At 31.9% G+C, this 15,960-nt stretch overlaps 1 protein-coding gene and 1 pseudogene across 1 annotated transcript; one reads left to right on the top strand and one right to left on the bottom strand.

The window, feature by feature from the left end:
* Positions 1-6,563: 6,563 nt before the first annotated feature.
* On the top strand, positions 6,564-11,279 carry LOC142605518 (loganic acid O-methyltransferase-like; annotated as a pseudogene).
* A 4,183-nt stretch (positions 11,280-15,462) lies between these two features.
* LOC142606559 (uncharacterized) lies at positions 15,463-15,960 on the bottom strand. Its single transcript, XM_075777878.1, has one exon. It carries the CDS (start codon positions 15,958-15,960, stop codon positions 15,463-15,465), a length of 498 nt encoding a protein of 165 aa, XP_075633993.1.

The following is a 15,960-nucleotide window of genomic DNA, read 5'->3' as shown; positions in this document are numbered from 1 at the left end:
TTTCTTTTTTAATTCGGAATTAAAATTTAAAAAAAAAAAACCTTCCCCTTCCCCTAAAATCAAAAGAAAGAAATCACTGAAATAATCCACCCAAATCAAATTTCTACAGAAATTTGGTTTTCTTTTGATTTCAAGGGAGAAAGAGAAAGCACACTCTGCGTGAGATAGAGATAGAGATAGAGAGAGAGAGTCTGAAACTTTTATTAAATTTTTTTTTTCATTGTGTTTTTCTTGGCTTTTGTGAGAGTCTGAAATCTGAATCGGTGATTTTTGTGGTGGAAAATTGTGAGAATCTGGAAGCTTTTTTTGATAGTTTTCTCCAACGAGGAATTGATGTTCACCAAAATTAAGCTGTTGAGTGAGTTTGATTTTCACTGTTGGTGTTGAGCTATAACGCACATTTTCTCAACAAATCAATGGCTCACAAAGCATAAATTCACCGTGATATTGCGTAATTCTAGAAATTAGTGCCTCAAAAGGCCTCAGAATCAAAGCCATATTTGACCAAAACTTCAACTCCGTCGCCGTCACGAAAAAACTAATCGATCTCCCTCCTTCATAACAAGGCGGCACGAAATTCGAAACCGCCAACATTTCCAGAGCAAAACGACTGCGTTTTTCCTCTTTGCTTGGAACCGTAACGATCTTTTCACTTTTTTCAAAGAAAGAAATGGATTTAAAAAATATATATATATATATATAATAATGAAAGAAAAAAAAGAAGGTGGAGACACCGAGGGAGTAAATCGGTGCCTCTCTCTCGCTATGTGACTCTTTTTCTTTTTCTTTTTTCAGATTTTTCTTTTTTTCTTTTAATTCCGAATTTAAAAGAAAATGCAAAACAATGTCGTTTTAGTGGTTCTGACGGCAACACTACCTGAATTATAACAGAGCTCTGAATTGACAAAAATTTGAAAGTTAGATAACTGAATTGACAAAAAATGAAAGTTAGAGGACTAAAATGAAAAACGGTGAAAATTAAAGGGTCAGCTTTGCATTTTTGCCAAAAAATATTTAAAAAAAAAACAAAGAAAAAATAATAATATCACAACACCCCACATTCACATCACGTGAGTGGGGTTGGTTGTTTATGGCAGTACTGCCATATTGCAATGTCACATCCTTTTTCTTTTTTTTTAAAGATGAAAGTGGTACGTGTGGCATAACTTCCTACCACACGCACCACTCAACAATTCCCAAAAGGCAATGCACCTGAAATTCAACCACAGTTGTACCTAAAAGAGAGTGCAGTACCACACTTTCTTTGTAGTTTTGATCAATGAACTGATCAGTTAAGAGAAAAAATAGGGGAAAATTGCTTCTCAGTTTCTCTATAAATTGGAGAGGAACACGCATAAAAAAAAAAAAAAAAAAAAAAAAAAAGGAGGATACGCACAAACACAAAAAGAGAGCAAGTACACACACAGCAAATACATAGAGAGAGAGAGAGAGAGAGAGAGAGAGAGAGAGAGAAAAAAAAAAAAAAGAGTCACAAACAAAGAGAGTAACATCAAGCAGAGGGTATAGGTTTGTATATGGGATTTCATCAGTCATTTTCTTCTCAAAATCTCTCTCTCCTTCATTTTCAAATTTGAATTTTTGCTTGATAATGCAAATAAGATTGGGTTTCATGAGGAGTTTCTAACTCCATGCATGGAGCTTTAAATACGAGTTTTTGACTCGTAACTCTTATTTGTACATTACCAAATAAAAATTCTCTCAAATTTTGGTGTACTGTTTTTTTTTTTTTTAATGGAGTCCTTGACTCTACTAAACTAATGAAGTCTTTGACTCTACCCTATCAATGGAGTCTTTGACTCTACCAAATTAAATGGAGTTTTTGACTCTACCCCATTAATGGAGTTCTTGACTCTACTAAACTAATGGAGTTTTTACTCTACCCCATCAATGGAGTCCTTAACTCTACCCCATCAAGAACAATTTTTCCCCTAGTAGAATTAATAATTTTCACACTAAGAAAAGAGGAAAAAAAATGTGTTTGCTTCAAGATCATATTCTTCATGGATCTCAAGTGGCTTGACTATGGTAGCCCGTCAGTGCCAGCCTTTACGTAACCATGCTGAGATTATTGAGCCACCAATTTAGAAAAATAGGTTTAGCACTCAATTGCATCCAAGAAATCACCTACATAGTGGATATCAAAAATTAGCTACCTTTAGTATTGTGACTCAGTGCATTAATTCTTTCAAATTCAGACTACATAGAAGATAATATTGAAAATTTGAAACAATACTAAGAAAAACAAGAATATTACTATTAAGATGATGAACAGACTTGGAGGGGGGGATTTATATCAAGAGCTAGCATAGCTAGCCAATGAATACACTGAACTTAGCAAAGAAACAACCAATTTTTCCTGTACATGAACTATCAAACCTACATTACAAGGTTTAAGTGCTATCAATTTCAAGTATTACTACAAATTGAGAGCACATTACCACAAAAATGCTGTAAACGAAAGCATATTATGAATATTTAATGACACACTGAAAGGCATCAGTCTTTAGTACCTATTGTTTACTACCATTCTCAAATTGCATGTGTCTTTAGTACTCTTTATTTACTACCAATGTCAAATTGCCTAGTATCACTGCAACAAGAATCGAGCCCATGGTCTTTAGCTCTTACTGTAGCTTTCCAACAAACTACATCAAAACCAACCCAGATTACTACTAGCAAGATCACAACCAACAAGTACAAAAGGTAAGCATTCCACTAATGCTACATTACCTGTGCACAGCAAAACAATTTACCAAACCCATAATACCGAGCAAAACAATATACCCATCAAAAATTTCTTGGCTCTTAGTACAAATCACCACCATGGGAATGAAAAAAAAAAATCACAACTTTACAAAAAACCAAGACCCAGATTAAAAGAACCCACAAATCCCACAGCCAAAAAACCCACCATCTTATTTCAATCCCTAAGCTCATAACTAACTAAAAAAAATCGAAAAGATTGCAATGTCAAATTATAATTATTTTCTTTCGTGTTCCTAATATATATGAAAAATCAGAGAGAAAACTTATTGAGAAGTGACTGTGCTGGCGGTGCAGTTTGAAGATGCTAGGCAGTGGAGCAAGCGAAGGCATAGCAGGGGTTGATAGATCGTTGGGGGAGAGAGGCCACAACTTGTGGGCGGTGCAATGGTGACCAGTTCGAGACTTGGCCCGTGCGATGATGGTGGTTTGGCGCGATAGTGGTAGCGGCAACAATGTCTAAGGGATTTTTTTGAAAATTCTAAAATTTAGAGAGAAGTAGAGAACAGAGGAGTGGAGAATTGCAGAGAGAGATATGAACAAGAAAAAAAAAAAAGGAATGAATGAGAGTGAGTTTTAAATTTTTTTTTTTCTAAGTCACACGGATTGATGACGTGGAGTTGTTTTAGATCCGTTAGATTGAATGGAAGGCTAGGATTTGAGGTATTGCACAGGATATTAGTCCATTTTATTTTCAATTCAAAATCATTATGGGTCCAACTTTGGGTTTTTTTTAGTTGATGAGTTGATATGTGTATCTACCGGAGTTGAAGATTAATAAATTTGAATTGTGTTATTGTGTTTGGTTACCAAGAAAATGTAAGAAAAATTGTGATTTTATAGTATGGACCAAATTTACAAAAAATAACAATAATCTCAAAATGTAGGGACTAAAATAGAATTTTCGCCTTACTTCTACTTACCATTTCAGTTTGCATTGTAATGATGGCTATAAATATTGTCAAACTTAAGTTTCAACCCAAAAATAAATAAATAAATATAAAATAGTTTTTACCAATCTAATTTGCATTGTAAGAGCATTCGCATTGGGTTTTATATATGCCATATGTTGCTATATTGTAACATCAAGACACAAAAATAGATCATCTCCGGTCTTGTAAAATCTTGCAATTGCAAAAAAATTTGCAATTGTGCTAAGAATGGTACAATACAATTGTAAACCAAAATAATTATATTTTATTCCCTCTTTTCACATTTTGTTTAATTTCTCTGACTTTTCTCTTTCAACTCATCTCTCTCACAGAGCTCTCCTCTCTCTTTCACCAGTACCATTTTCTTTGATTCTTTCTCTCTCATTCCATCTCTCCTTCTCTCTCATCCCTCTCTGTGTGGATCGGTGCCCATGCATTGGTGTATCTCAGATCATACGGCGTGGTGCCGCAACATGGCAGATGGTCACGGCGGCATAGGTCTCTTCCCTCTTTGTCTCTCTTTGATCTCTCTTCCCTTGAATCAAGCCTCTAGGGCCGGCCCTAGGCTTAGGCCAATTAGGCCATTGCCTAGGGCCCCTTACTAGAGAAGCCCCAAATTGGGGGTAAATTTTTTTATTTTTTTTTATATGTAAATATTTTTGGAAAATATTAAAATATTTTAGTTTAGATTTTTTTTTTTCACTATTAAGAAGGCTCAAAGAATTAAGTAATTAGTGCTAGAGATAGAGATAAAACAAATTTAAATAAATAGGTCTTACAAATAGACGTGTTACGAATCACAAGTAATTCAAATAGGAAAATGTTAAAAATACTATAATTTTTACTACATAAATTTTATTTATTTAATTATTTTTATACAAAATAAAAATTCTACTCTAATCTAATCTAAGTATATGTGTGTGCGAAACTTTTTTCTAAAGACTTAAATCTTGGCCATTGCCCCCCACACCCCACAAGAACTTATACTTGTGAAATGATCACTGCACCAAGAGTGTGTAGTGGTCTCCATAACTTTTATAATTTGATGTGACAATGAATATGATAGGTAGATTTCAACAAAATATTGAATGCATTTTTGAATGAATATTTGTGATTGGTGATATATCTTTGTAAATCTCATGTTGTAAATTTTATAATATTTCTAATATTTTTGTAAGCCTCATGTCATTGATTACATTGATTACAACACCAGTTTGTAGTAAAATTTGTTATAACTTTAGCTTTTTCTCAAAAAAAAATGGATTTTAAAAAAATTATTATATAAAATGCTAGTTAAATATTATTTAAATGATAACATAAAGACTCCATTTGAAGATTTCGCCTTAGGCCTTCAAAACACTTGGGCCGGCCCTACAAGCCTCCGTGGGTCTCATGGTTTGGTGGAGAACATGGTTTGATGTGGCAAATCGGGGTGGTGTCGTGGTGGTGGACTAGCGGATGGCGGTTGTGTTGTTAATGGTAGATCGAGGTGGTGCCGTGGTTGGCTTTCTATAATGAGCCAGATGCCAAGACCAAGGTCAACCTATATATAAGCTGGAAGATCAAGGATATTGTGAGGATCAAGATGTTATTTTGGATTTTGATATGCACATTGAAGCACAAGCACAATCGGTTGTAGAGAATTGGCACCATTCAGAAGAGATGGTGGCATTACTTTCAGCCTATGAGAGTGAAGAGGAGCCTAAGGTTTCAGTGCTTGAATCCATTATCCATGGGTCTGGCTCTGGGCGGTGATGAGTGGTTGAGAGAGAGGAGGAGAAAAATAAAAGAGGGGATATTGGGTGTGTTGTAAAATAGTATGATATAATTGGCACCATTGGGTGTGTTGTAGAAAATTGGCACCATTCAGAAGAGATGGTGGCATTACTTTCAGCCTATGAGAGTGAAGACGAGCCTAAGGTTTCAGTGCTTGAATCCATTATCCATGGGTCTGGGCTTTGGGCAGTGATGAGTGGTTGAGAGAAAGAGGAAGAGAAAAATAAAAGAGGGGATATTGGGTGTGTTGTAAAATAGTATGATATAATTGGCACCATTGGGTGTGTTGTAGAGAATTGGCACCATTAAGAAGAGATGGTGGCATTACTTTCAGCCTATGAGAGTGAAGAGAAGCCTAAGGTTTCAGTGCTTGAATCCATTATCCATGGGTCTGGGCTTTGGGCGGTGATGAGTGGTTGAGAGAGAGGAAGAGAAAAATAAAAGAGGGGATATTGAGTGTGTTGTAGAATAGTATGATATAATTGATAAAATAGCTTTTTGAAATAGTAAAATAGAATATGATACCCCAAAAAGAGCTTTTACTATTCCAGTTTGCATTGTAATGATGGCCATAAATTTTTTCAAGCTAAAGTTTCACCAAATCCTTACACTTAGAGGATATTTGGAAGAGTAGTTTGAGTTATGTTATTTGAGTGTTTTTGATATATGTGTGGGTGAAAAAGTGTGTGAAAAAGTGTGTAATATTGTTTAAAATGTGTTGAAATGTGTTAAAATTATGCTTCCAAACAGACCCTTAAGTTTCACCCCAAAAAAAAAATTACAAAATCTTTGATTTTATATATTATAATTTATAAATGAATTTTTGCAAAACTAAGTTTAGAATCAATAAATAGATTATTTTCTAGATTTTATTTAAACTTTGATTTTTTTATAAGATTATAGAAATTAGTTTGATATGTATTAAAAAAACAGTTATTTTGCTTCTTTTTTTATTTATCCTAAAATACCGATTCCTTCTCTACAACTCCATCAATTGAGCTGCCTTTATATTCACATCTTCTCTCAACAAACTCCGAAAGGCATGCACATAAAAAATATAAAAATAAAAAATTACATATAGCAGGTGCATCTGAGTTTTTGTGTCTCTGAGAGAGAGAATGGAGGACAAAGGGACTCATGAATTGCCGGAATTATATGCACCGAATGGAGGAGAGGGACCTTATAGCTATTAGCAAAACTCCAATTATCAGGTATTCTTTAATAATTAGAACTTCTTCTTCTTTTTTCACTTTTCCTGCCATTCATTGGTGTGTTTGTTGAAAGCATCAACGTCTTGTATGAAATCTGTTGGAAACTAAATTAATTTATACTGCCTTGTTCATAGCAATCACTTGTAATTTCCAAGCACAGTGGACCAAGTTACTTTCCTATGAGAGTCAATAACTATTTTCTACACACAACCATGGGATGAGTAATTGAAAGTACTGTCTAATAAAAATATTTGCAGAAGATGAGCATCTTTACATAACATTATCCTGAGAAAATATGGTGGAGATAACAATTTGAGGGCATGACAATCTTTTAATATAAAAGCAAAGAAATGTCATATCCAGTGCATAAAATGTCATGACCCAAATCCATGAAACATGAATTTAGATATATGACTAACTTGCTAACCTTACCTAGCTCAATAAACATAATTTATTTAAACATTGTTCCATAAAACTCCAAATAAACAATGCTTCTGATAAACCTCTTATAATAACTAAAATTTTAAAAATTATAAAAGTCTTCAAAATATTGTGAATTCTAAGCGGAATAAGAAAAAGAAATAAAAACTAATAATCTTTTCAAAACTCCAAAAATTGAAATAAACTCCACTATATAAAATGTGAACTACAAAACAAAGGTAACTAAAATTTTATGAGTCTTCAAGTAACACTGAAGCCGCCTACAACTTCCACGCTCTACCTTGCACCTCACAAGCGGTCCAAAGGTTCTAATTCCCAACTATACTTTAATCTGAAAATATTAATTGATGGGGTGAGCCACACATCTAGTAAGTAATTATACAGAATACACAACGGAATAGAGTCAAGCAAAGCACGAGTTTGATTTCACAATTTCACTCAAAATATCCAATATAGTTTTCAAAACATGTAAAAAATCACTTAATACACATATAATCATATCTTAAAGTCTTTTGGAAACACATACAAATAATTGATCAGAGCACAGTGTCACATATACACATCACATATTCTCACATACAATCCTGTGAGCAGATACCAACATCTAACCCCTGCTAGTGAGGGATCAACACATATTCTCACATACAATCCTGTGAGCGGATTTACACATATATCTGATCAATTCTAAAAACACTCATTTTAAAGAACAAAAATCTTTCTAGAAAATTTACTTTGAAACTCAATTATTTTTAGAAAATGGTTTAGTTAAAAATCATCTTTTAAATGGGTTTTGGACATTCAAAACGTTATTTAAAATTCGAAATTTATTTTAAAACATTATTTAAAAGCCAATTAAAACTTCTCTTTCAATAGTGTAAAAATGCTTTTTGATAAACTTTTAAAAAATGTAAGCTTAAAAATATAACTTTGAAAATCTTTAACTTCTAAGAACCTAAAGAACAAAACCTGTGCATATTATGCATAATTACTTACCGCACTCGAATCACTCTGAAAGTCTAGCCAAAATAATCTCCAAAGAGCCACAAGACACTCTTAAATCGGACCTATAATCAATTATGGAAATTACTCAATATCCTCTACAAAATATAAATTTTACTAAACTATAAAAACTGACTCACTAGTAAAATACTTTGCTGAACTAAATGATAGCACTAATGCAAAGTATCTCTACCCAAAACAAATATGTGTTTTCCTTGAATTTATCAGAACGCAGAGGCAGCAGCTAATGTTTTAGAGTTTAAGTTAATATACATAACCCCAAACAAGTCATATTATATATATATATATATATATATATATATATATATATATATATATATATATATATCTACCATAGAAAACTTACAGCTATCCTAATATCCTAATATATATATATATATATATATATATATAACACCACACTGGCATAGCATAAGTCCCAGAGACAATGAAACCAGCCGCATTATTTGACTTCTTCTATCCATTATATATATATATATATATATATATATATATATATATATATATATATATATATATATATATATATATATACACAAATCCAACAGAACAAAAGCCACCTTCTTTGACTTCTTCTATAACCATTATATATGTATATATATATACACAAATCCAACAAAAGAACAATAGCCACCTTCTTTGACTTCTTCTTTAACCATTATATATATATATATATATATATATATATATATATATATATATATACCAATTCAATGGAAGAAGGATGGCCGAATTGTTTGACTTCAATCTAGGATTATATGTACAAATCCAATGGAAGAGTTAAACAAAAATATTGATTCGTGAAATCCCATGGCCCAAATCTAACATCTAATCCAGCGGCAAATCTAAACGTTAGAATATAAATTTTAGGATCAAAATCAAATTTCTAAATAACCTAATAAAATTCTAATTTTTTCTTGTTTCTAATTGAGAGAAATCTTACCTTGAACAATCTGATTGTCTCTTCAATTGTACGTGCTCTAACTCCAAGGAAAACACCTCTTAGCCTCTTAGCCTCTTAGATAAAACCCTGACTATCACTTCCTCTATTCTGTAGCTTGTATTATAAGATGTGGGCTTAGTGGGTAGTGGGCTGCAATAACAATTAAAAGAAAGCCTATAGCCCAACAATTATATTTTAAAGAAAACTCTTAAATAAAAATTATGTGGGGTATTACATAAAACTTTCATTTTTGCGAAATATAGGAGAGGTGATTGAATGTTGGAATTATTGTAATATTGATTACTCAAAATTCTTTTGTTTCATTTCTAGAAAATTACATTCTGAATCTAGCTTATGTTAGAATTCTTTGTCAAATTTAGGTTAATGCAGCCAATCAAAATATATAGTGATTTTCATGGTTCTAATTATGATAATCACCCCTTGTTCTGTAGAGAGGAGTTGTGGAAGCTGCCAAAGAAAAAATCAACGAGGCTATAGCCAATCACTTTGACATCCAGACCTTTTTTGGTTCTAAAAACCCAGTTTGTATAGTAGATTTGGTTTGTTCTACAGGAGCCAATACCTTCATTACAGTGCAAAACATAGTAGAGGCTATAAAACTCAAATACAAATCAAAAGGAGTAAATGCTCAAATCTCAGACTTTCTAGTGTTCTTTAATGACAATGTCTCCTATGATTTCAATACTCTGTTCAAGTCCCTCCCTCCCAATAGGCAATACTTTGCAGCTGGGGTACCGGGTTCCTTCCATGGTTGCCTATTTCCCAAGGCATCTCTGCATTTGATTCACTCCTCTTGTGCACTAAATTGGCTCTCCAAGATTCCCATTGAGGTTATGGATGAAAGCTCTCCTGCATGGAATAAAGGGAGAATTCACTACACAAATGCAAAAAAGGAAGTTTTGGAGGCTTATGAAACTCAATTTGCCAAGGACATGGAGTCCTTCCTGTTTTCTAGGGCACAAGAGCTTGTGGTTGGAGGGTTACTAGTACTCTTTGTACCTGCCGTCCCTGGTGTCATGAGCAATTCTGACACATCTACTGGTACAGAGCTAGACATTCTGGGATCTTGCCTAATGGATATGGCCAAAGTGGTAAGTAAGCAATTCCTCTCCGTTAAACCAGGATGACTGATGCCATTGATAATTTAGTTGGTTTTTTTCAACATACACTGGTTAGCAGGATATATAGCTAGGATTAAACATGTGATAGGTTTTTTCCATGTACACATAAATAGTCTTATAAAATGTCATGTAATAGGTTGAAGGACTCCTATAACTTGGTTTGGAGAAAAAACTTTATCCCAAGTTAGTTCAACTTACACCAAGTGGAATTGAGATATAAATTATCCATCCTAAACTTACAATATTATGCACTTAAAAATATTATACCAGCCTCAGAATTTGAGATCAATTTACAATTTGTCTACTTTACAATTTATATCAAAATTAAAATTAGCAAACTAAGGGACAATATTCACCAAAGTTATGAGAAATTGACATTAATTTTCCCACAATATGATACTTTGACTAATTTAGATGGTGGATACTAGATAGACATTGTGAATTAATCTCGAATAAGGGTATTGTTGGTTGCAATTTCTATAGTCTAGACTAGAGTGTATATAAAAATTCCTTGTAAGTCGACACTAGACAATAGCAATTATAGGATGAAGGTTAGCATAGGCCGTGGTTTTTACATTAGGTTATTAAGGTTGTTCTTTATTGTAGGGATTAGTCGAGGAAGCAAAAGTGGATTCTTTTATTCTTTTAATGTGCCAGCGTACTACACCCCCCTCCCCCCTAAGAAGTTGAAAGCATTGATAGAAAGAAATGGAAATTTCAGCATTAAGAGAATGGAAGTATTGAATAACTAGAAGAAGCATCTTATCTTGCAGAGCTCCTCGCTGCGTTCTTCATACTTGAGAGCCATATTGGAAGGAATGATTGAAAAACATTTTGGAAATGAGATCCTGGATGAGTTGTTTAATCGTTTCACGCACAAAATTGAGGGATCCTCATTTTTCTTAAATCCAGAAACTGAGAAATTAATTATATTGTTTGTCCTTCTTGAACGCAACAATTAGATTTTTATTGTTATTCCAACAAAATAAATCTTATCATTTGTAATAAACATATAATCTCCCATTGCAATAAGCTAAGAGCCATGTACTTGAAACTCAGATGATTAGCACCTCCCAGTATTTCTAAAAACCCCATGATTCAAATTTCTCTTCCTCCAATTATTCATGTATCCAAAAAAAAATTGTGTATGCAATTACCCACTAATTCATATCTCTAAACTCTAATTTTCTAATCATTTGTAGAATTCTAACATTTATTTTCTTTGATGTCATATTTTTATTCAATCAAGCTAGGGAAATAATAAAAATTTACGACATTCTCAAATTAACCTACCATAGTTAATTAGGAGTGTCCACAAGTTGGATCAAATCTAGTTTGTCCTCAACCCATACCCGACTAGGTGCTTAACCCATCAGGTGGTGGAGAACCATATATACTCATCGTCAACCAATAACGGAGGCCGAATCAGATTCTCATTGGGAGATGTTCAAATTTGGGGAAAACTAGTAACAACTAATAACACTATTCTTAAATTTAATTTTAGATTAAAGAAAAAAATGTTTCAAATTTTTGCTCATTCATTAAAAAAATAATAATAAACCTTGTCTTCGGGACTTTGGCATTGACGGCAAAATGAAGTTGTTTTTCATTGCACTTTTCTTCTTTATTAACAACAAATTACACCACTGATACAACCAACAAATTTATATCTACACCTATGATTCTTTCCTCATTCTCTCTATTTCTCTTTCTCCCTTCTATGTTTTCTTAGTTCTTCTCTTTGTTCGATCAAGTAGTTGAATAAGTGCTATCTAGATTTCCAAGTCCAAAAAAACTCCAATTCCAAGAGAGTGACCACGTATATGATTAAAATGCCATACACTTGAAAAGAAAAAACTTATATCAATTTTTTTTTTCTTCATTTCACATTTACTCCCAATCATGCTCCTAGGTGTTTTAGTGTTTTTCTTTATCATATATATTTACTTACGGACAAAGTTTAGTTACAAAATTGGTTGTAGCGTAAGGCTACAATCTTACTTAATATCTTTTTATTGGAGGTGAATTTTGAGAATTCCACCATTGGATTACATCTTCTTCTTATATCCTCCATTTTTGCAAAATTTCAAGAAAATTAAAAATCAATAGCTATGCCATTAATAAATTTTTTTAATTGTTAGTTTTTGTAGTTTAAGATTATGCATAAAAAATAGGCTTATAGATCATATACTAAATAATATTCGATTGACACAAAATTTGACATGTATATTAAGAGTGTAAAGAACATGCAATTCAACTGTTACATTTTTAAAATATCTAGTAATATTTATTTTATTGAGTAAGATTGTAGTCTTAGGTTACAACTAATTTTGTAGTTAAATTTCATCCTTTACTTAATTGATATTACATAAATATAATAAGTTATTATTAATTTGATAAGATGTATGATTAGTTATTTAACTCCATTTGTTTATGCATTCTATTGTTTTTGTCTTACCGATCTTTACAGTACATTTGGATCAGTTGAAAATAGGAATGATGGAAAAGATAAAGAAGGAAACTGAGAAGAAAAAGTCATTTATCCTTATTTGGTTGAGCTGAAAACACGGAGGAAAGAAAATGGTGGGGTCCGGTATTTTCCATCTAGCCAATCAAAATGCATCTCTCCGAATTAGAGAGAAAATCGAGTAGAAAATAAAAGAAGAAACCCAAATGACTGTTTTGCCCTTATTCCATGTTGTCTTTCTCTTGCCAAAGCTATGTTTTTCTTTTGGATGCCGAGAAGTTTCTTTCTCCTTAACATAGCTATAGATATGAAAAGAGGATTCGAGCTGTGAGAAGGTGTTGCGCAATGCTACTAGAGGCAAATCAGTGAGATTCGTGAATAGTGAAATAGAAAAAGAACAAATTGTTCTAATTGGTTAAGGCCCAAATAAATTGGACCAAAAAAAAAAACATCAATTGCTAAAACGTGGAGGCCATGAAAGACTCCACGTATAAGAAAACAAAATTTATTGTTTTTTCAATAAAATTGTATTGTTTTTTCAATTAGATAACAAAATTTATATTAAAAAAAAAAACCTGAATTGTTCAAACGTAGAGGCCATGCATTCAGAAAACTTGAGATTATAATATACTAGTCGTTAACCCGTACTATGCACGGGAACCTACCTATTTGTGAAATAGACTAACATAATTTTATAAAATCTTAAATTGATTAGGAAACTACTCCATTAATTGCATGATTTACTCTTGTATGACTTTAACTTGTGTTACAATTTGATAAAGAAGTCATTGCTTGATTTTGCAATGGCTTACAACAAATTTGTCTAACAATTTCAGATACTGCAAAAAAATAACTCAAATATTCAGATATTAAAACTTTTAAAAGGCCAAAACATATTAAAGAATTAGATGATTCACTACTTAGAAATTATTGAAACAAAATATATATATATATATATATGACTAAACAATAGAGAAATATAAAAGAAATATGGATTACATTCAAAATAATAATTTCAATTATTACAAGCTTTTTTATCTTGTAAAAAACTGCTAAAGAGAGTTTGGTGGTTCATATACGAAAATTACTTTTAAAAATATATATGAAAAACCGTAAAATAAATTTTTTTTAACAAAGTAGAGAAGAAGAAAATAACATAAGAAAAACTTATACCTCTACTCGGCTTAAAAAAAATATTGGGATTTGCATTGCTTTTATAGTATTCATGATTAATCTCACAAATTTAGAGATAAATTATCAATGTTTGAGTTTAAGTTTAAGTTTGACTTGTTAGAGAGATAGACTTTTCACTCCTTGTTAAATTTGGATTAAACGAAAATAATTTTGTTTAAAAAAAATGATGAGTTTGACTTTAAGTTGGACTTGTTAGAAAAATAGAGTTTCACTCCTTATTAAGTTTAGACTAAACAAAATAATTTTATTTAAATATTGTGCTAATATGAAAAATTGTGAGAGTTTCATATATTTCGGTTATATATATATATATATATATATATATATATATATATATATATTAATTAACATTTAAAAAATATATAATAAACCTTTAATTTATTTATCTTGAAGGGCATGAAAATAAATTTACATAAATTACATTTTCTAACCTTTCATTTTCTTCTCAACTAAACAAAAGAATTTTTTATCCTCCCAACCAAACACAAATAGAGTAGAAAATAAAATATTTTCTATCCACTCTTAGTTTTCTATCCTCCCAATATTTTCTATCAGCCCAATACTTTTCCATCCTCCTAACCAAACGAACCCTTAAACTTTTAATAATTTTTTAGACAATTATACAATACAATTATATTGTATACTAAATTGTATTTAGAATATTATTTTAAATTATTGTGTATATATTATATAATATAGAAGCTGTATATATAGAAAAAAAAAATTAATCATTTTATTTTTTACTTACCCATGACAAATTCTTAACTTGGCTAGCGCTACCCCTAAAAAAGAAAAAAAATCTAAAGCAGCCATTGTGATGGTGGATCAATGATATTCACGAATAGCATGGAATAAAAAATAAAGAACAAATTTTTCCAATTGGTTAAAGCCAAAATAACTATGCCAAAAAATATATATGAATTGCTAAAACGTCATGACCTCCACGAATGAGATAATCATTACAAAACTAATAGTTTTGTATTTTTTTTAAATTAGACAAAAAAATTATAAATAAATAAATAAATAACTGAATTTTTTAAACGTGAAGGCCATGCATTCACAAGAACCTGAGATTGTAAAATATTATTATAATAAGCACTTAAAAAAAAATTTTATTTATCTCAAAGGGCATAAAAGTAAACAAATTATATTTTTTATAATCTAATTTTTTTTTCCAACTAAATAAAAGAGTTTTTCAGCCTACAACTTCTTCATCCTCTCAATCAAACGGACCTTAAAATTTTAATCATTTTTTTATGTTAAATATCTTGCAGATTGTAGATATTTGAGACTCGTAGATATTTGTTAAAGGATAGAATATCAGGTAGATATTAGTTTAGTAGTTCAGCTTCGTTGTTTTGTATATAGCAGTACTAAGCTACAGTAGAATAGTTTTGTAGTGCATTAAACGAGTGTAGTTTACAGAGCACATTTAGTTAGTTGTGTATCTGCCACTTGTCATGTTTGTATTGGTTGTATAGGTTGACTTGATTGTTGGTCAGTTTTTTTTTTTTTTTTTTTTTTTTTTGAGAATCCAGTCAGATACGTTTTATTAAGGCAGGCTAGATAAATCTGCCTGAAGAACTGAAACAAGGTCTGGTGGTACAGTATCCATCCAGACAGTCATTAAAGGTAGAGACTTAGTCTTACAAGCTAGAGAGTGGGCCAACGGATTACACTGTCGGCGTACGAAGGATACATTAAAAGTTGAAAAATAAGAGCTAAGAAATAAAATATCTTTTATAAGGTGGCCATGCATTGCCAAACTTGTGTCTCTGTTCTTCAAGGCTTTGAACAGAGTCTCATTGTCGCCCTCCAAAGTAATATTGTCCAAGCTGAGTTCTAGTGCAAGTTCCATCGCTCTCCGTGCTGCGAGTGCTTCAATTTCGATCATTGTGGTTGGCAAAGGGATTTGTTGCGTCAGTGAGGCCATGGCATGACCTTCACTGTTTCGTATGACAACTCCCAATCCGGCTTGATTGTCTTCCACGAATGTTGCCGCGTCATAGTTTATTTTATATCTTTGAGCTATCGGCGGAGACCATTCCAT

Source organism: Castanea sativa, chromosome 8 (assembly GCF_040712315.1).
Source record: "Castanea sativa cultivar Marrone di Chiusa Pesio chromosome 8, ASM4071231v1".
NCBI lineage: Eukaryota > Viridiplantae > Streptophyta > Magnoliopsida > Fagales > Fagaceae > Castanea > Castanea sativa.
Note: the sequence above shows the minus strand (reverse complement) of the source record. Positions and strands in the feature narration are given on the sequence as shown.

What these genes read in the sequence shown, in the direction of transcription:
- LOC142606559 (XM_075777878.1), bottom strand. Translation starts at nt 15,960, where the DNA reads ATGGAATGGTCTCCGCCGATAGCTCAAAGATATAAAATAAACTATGAC.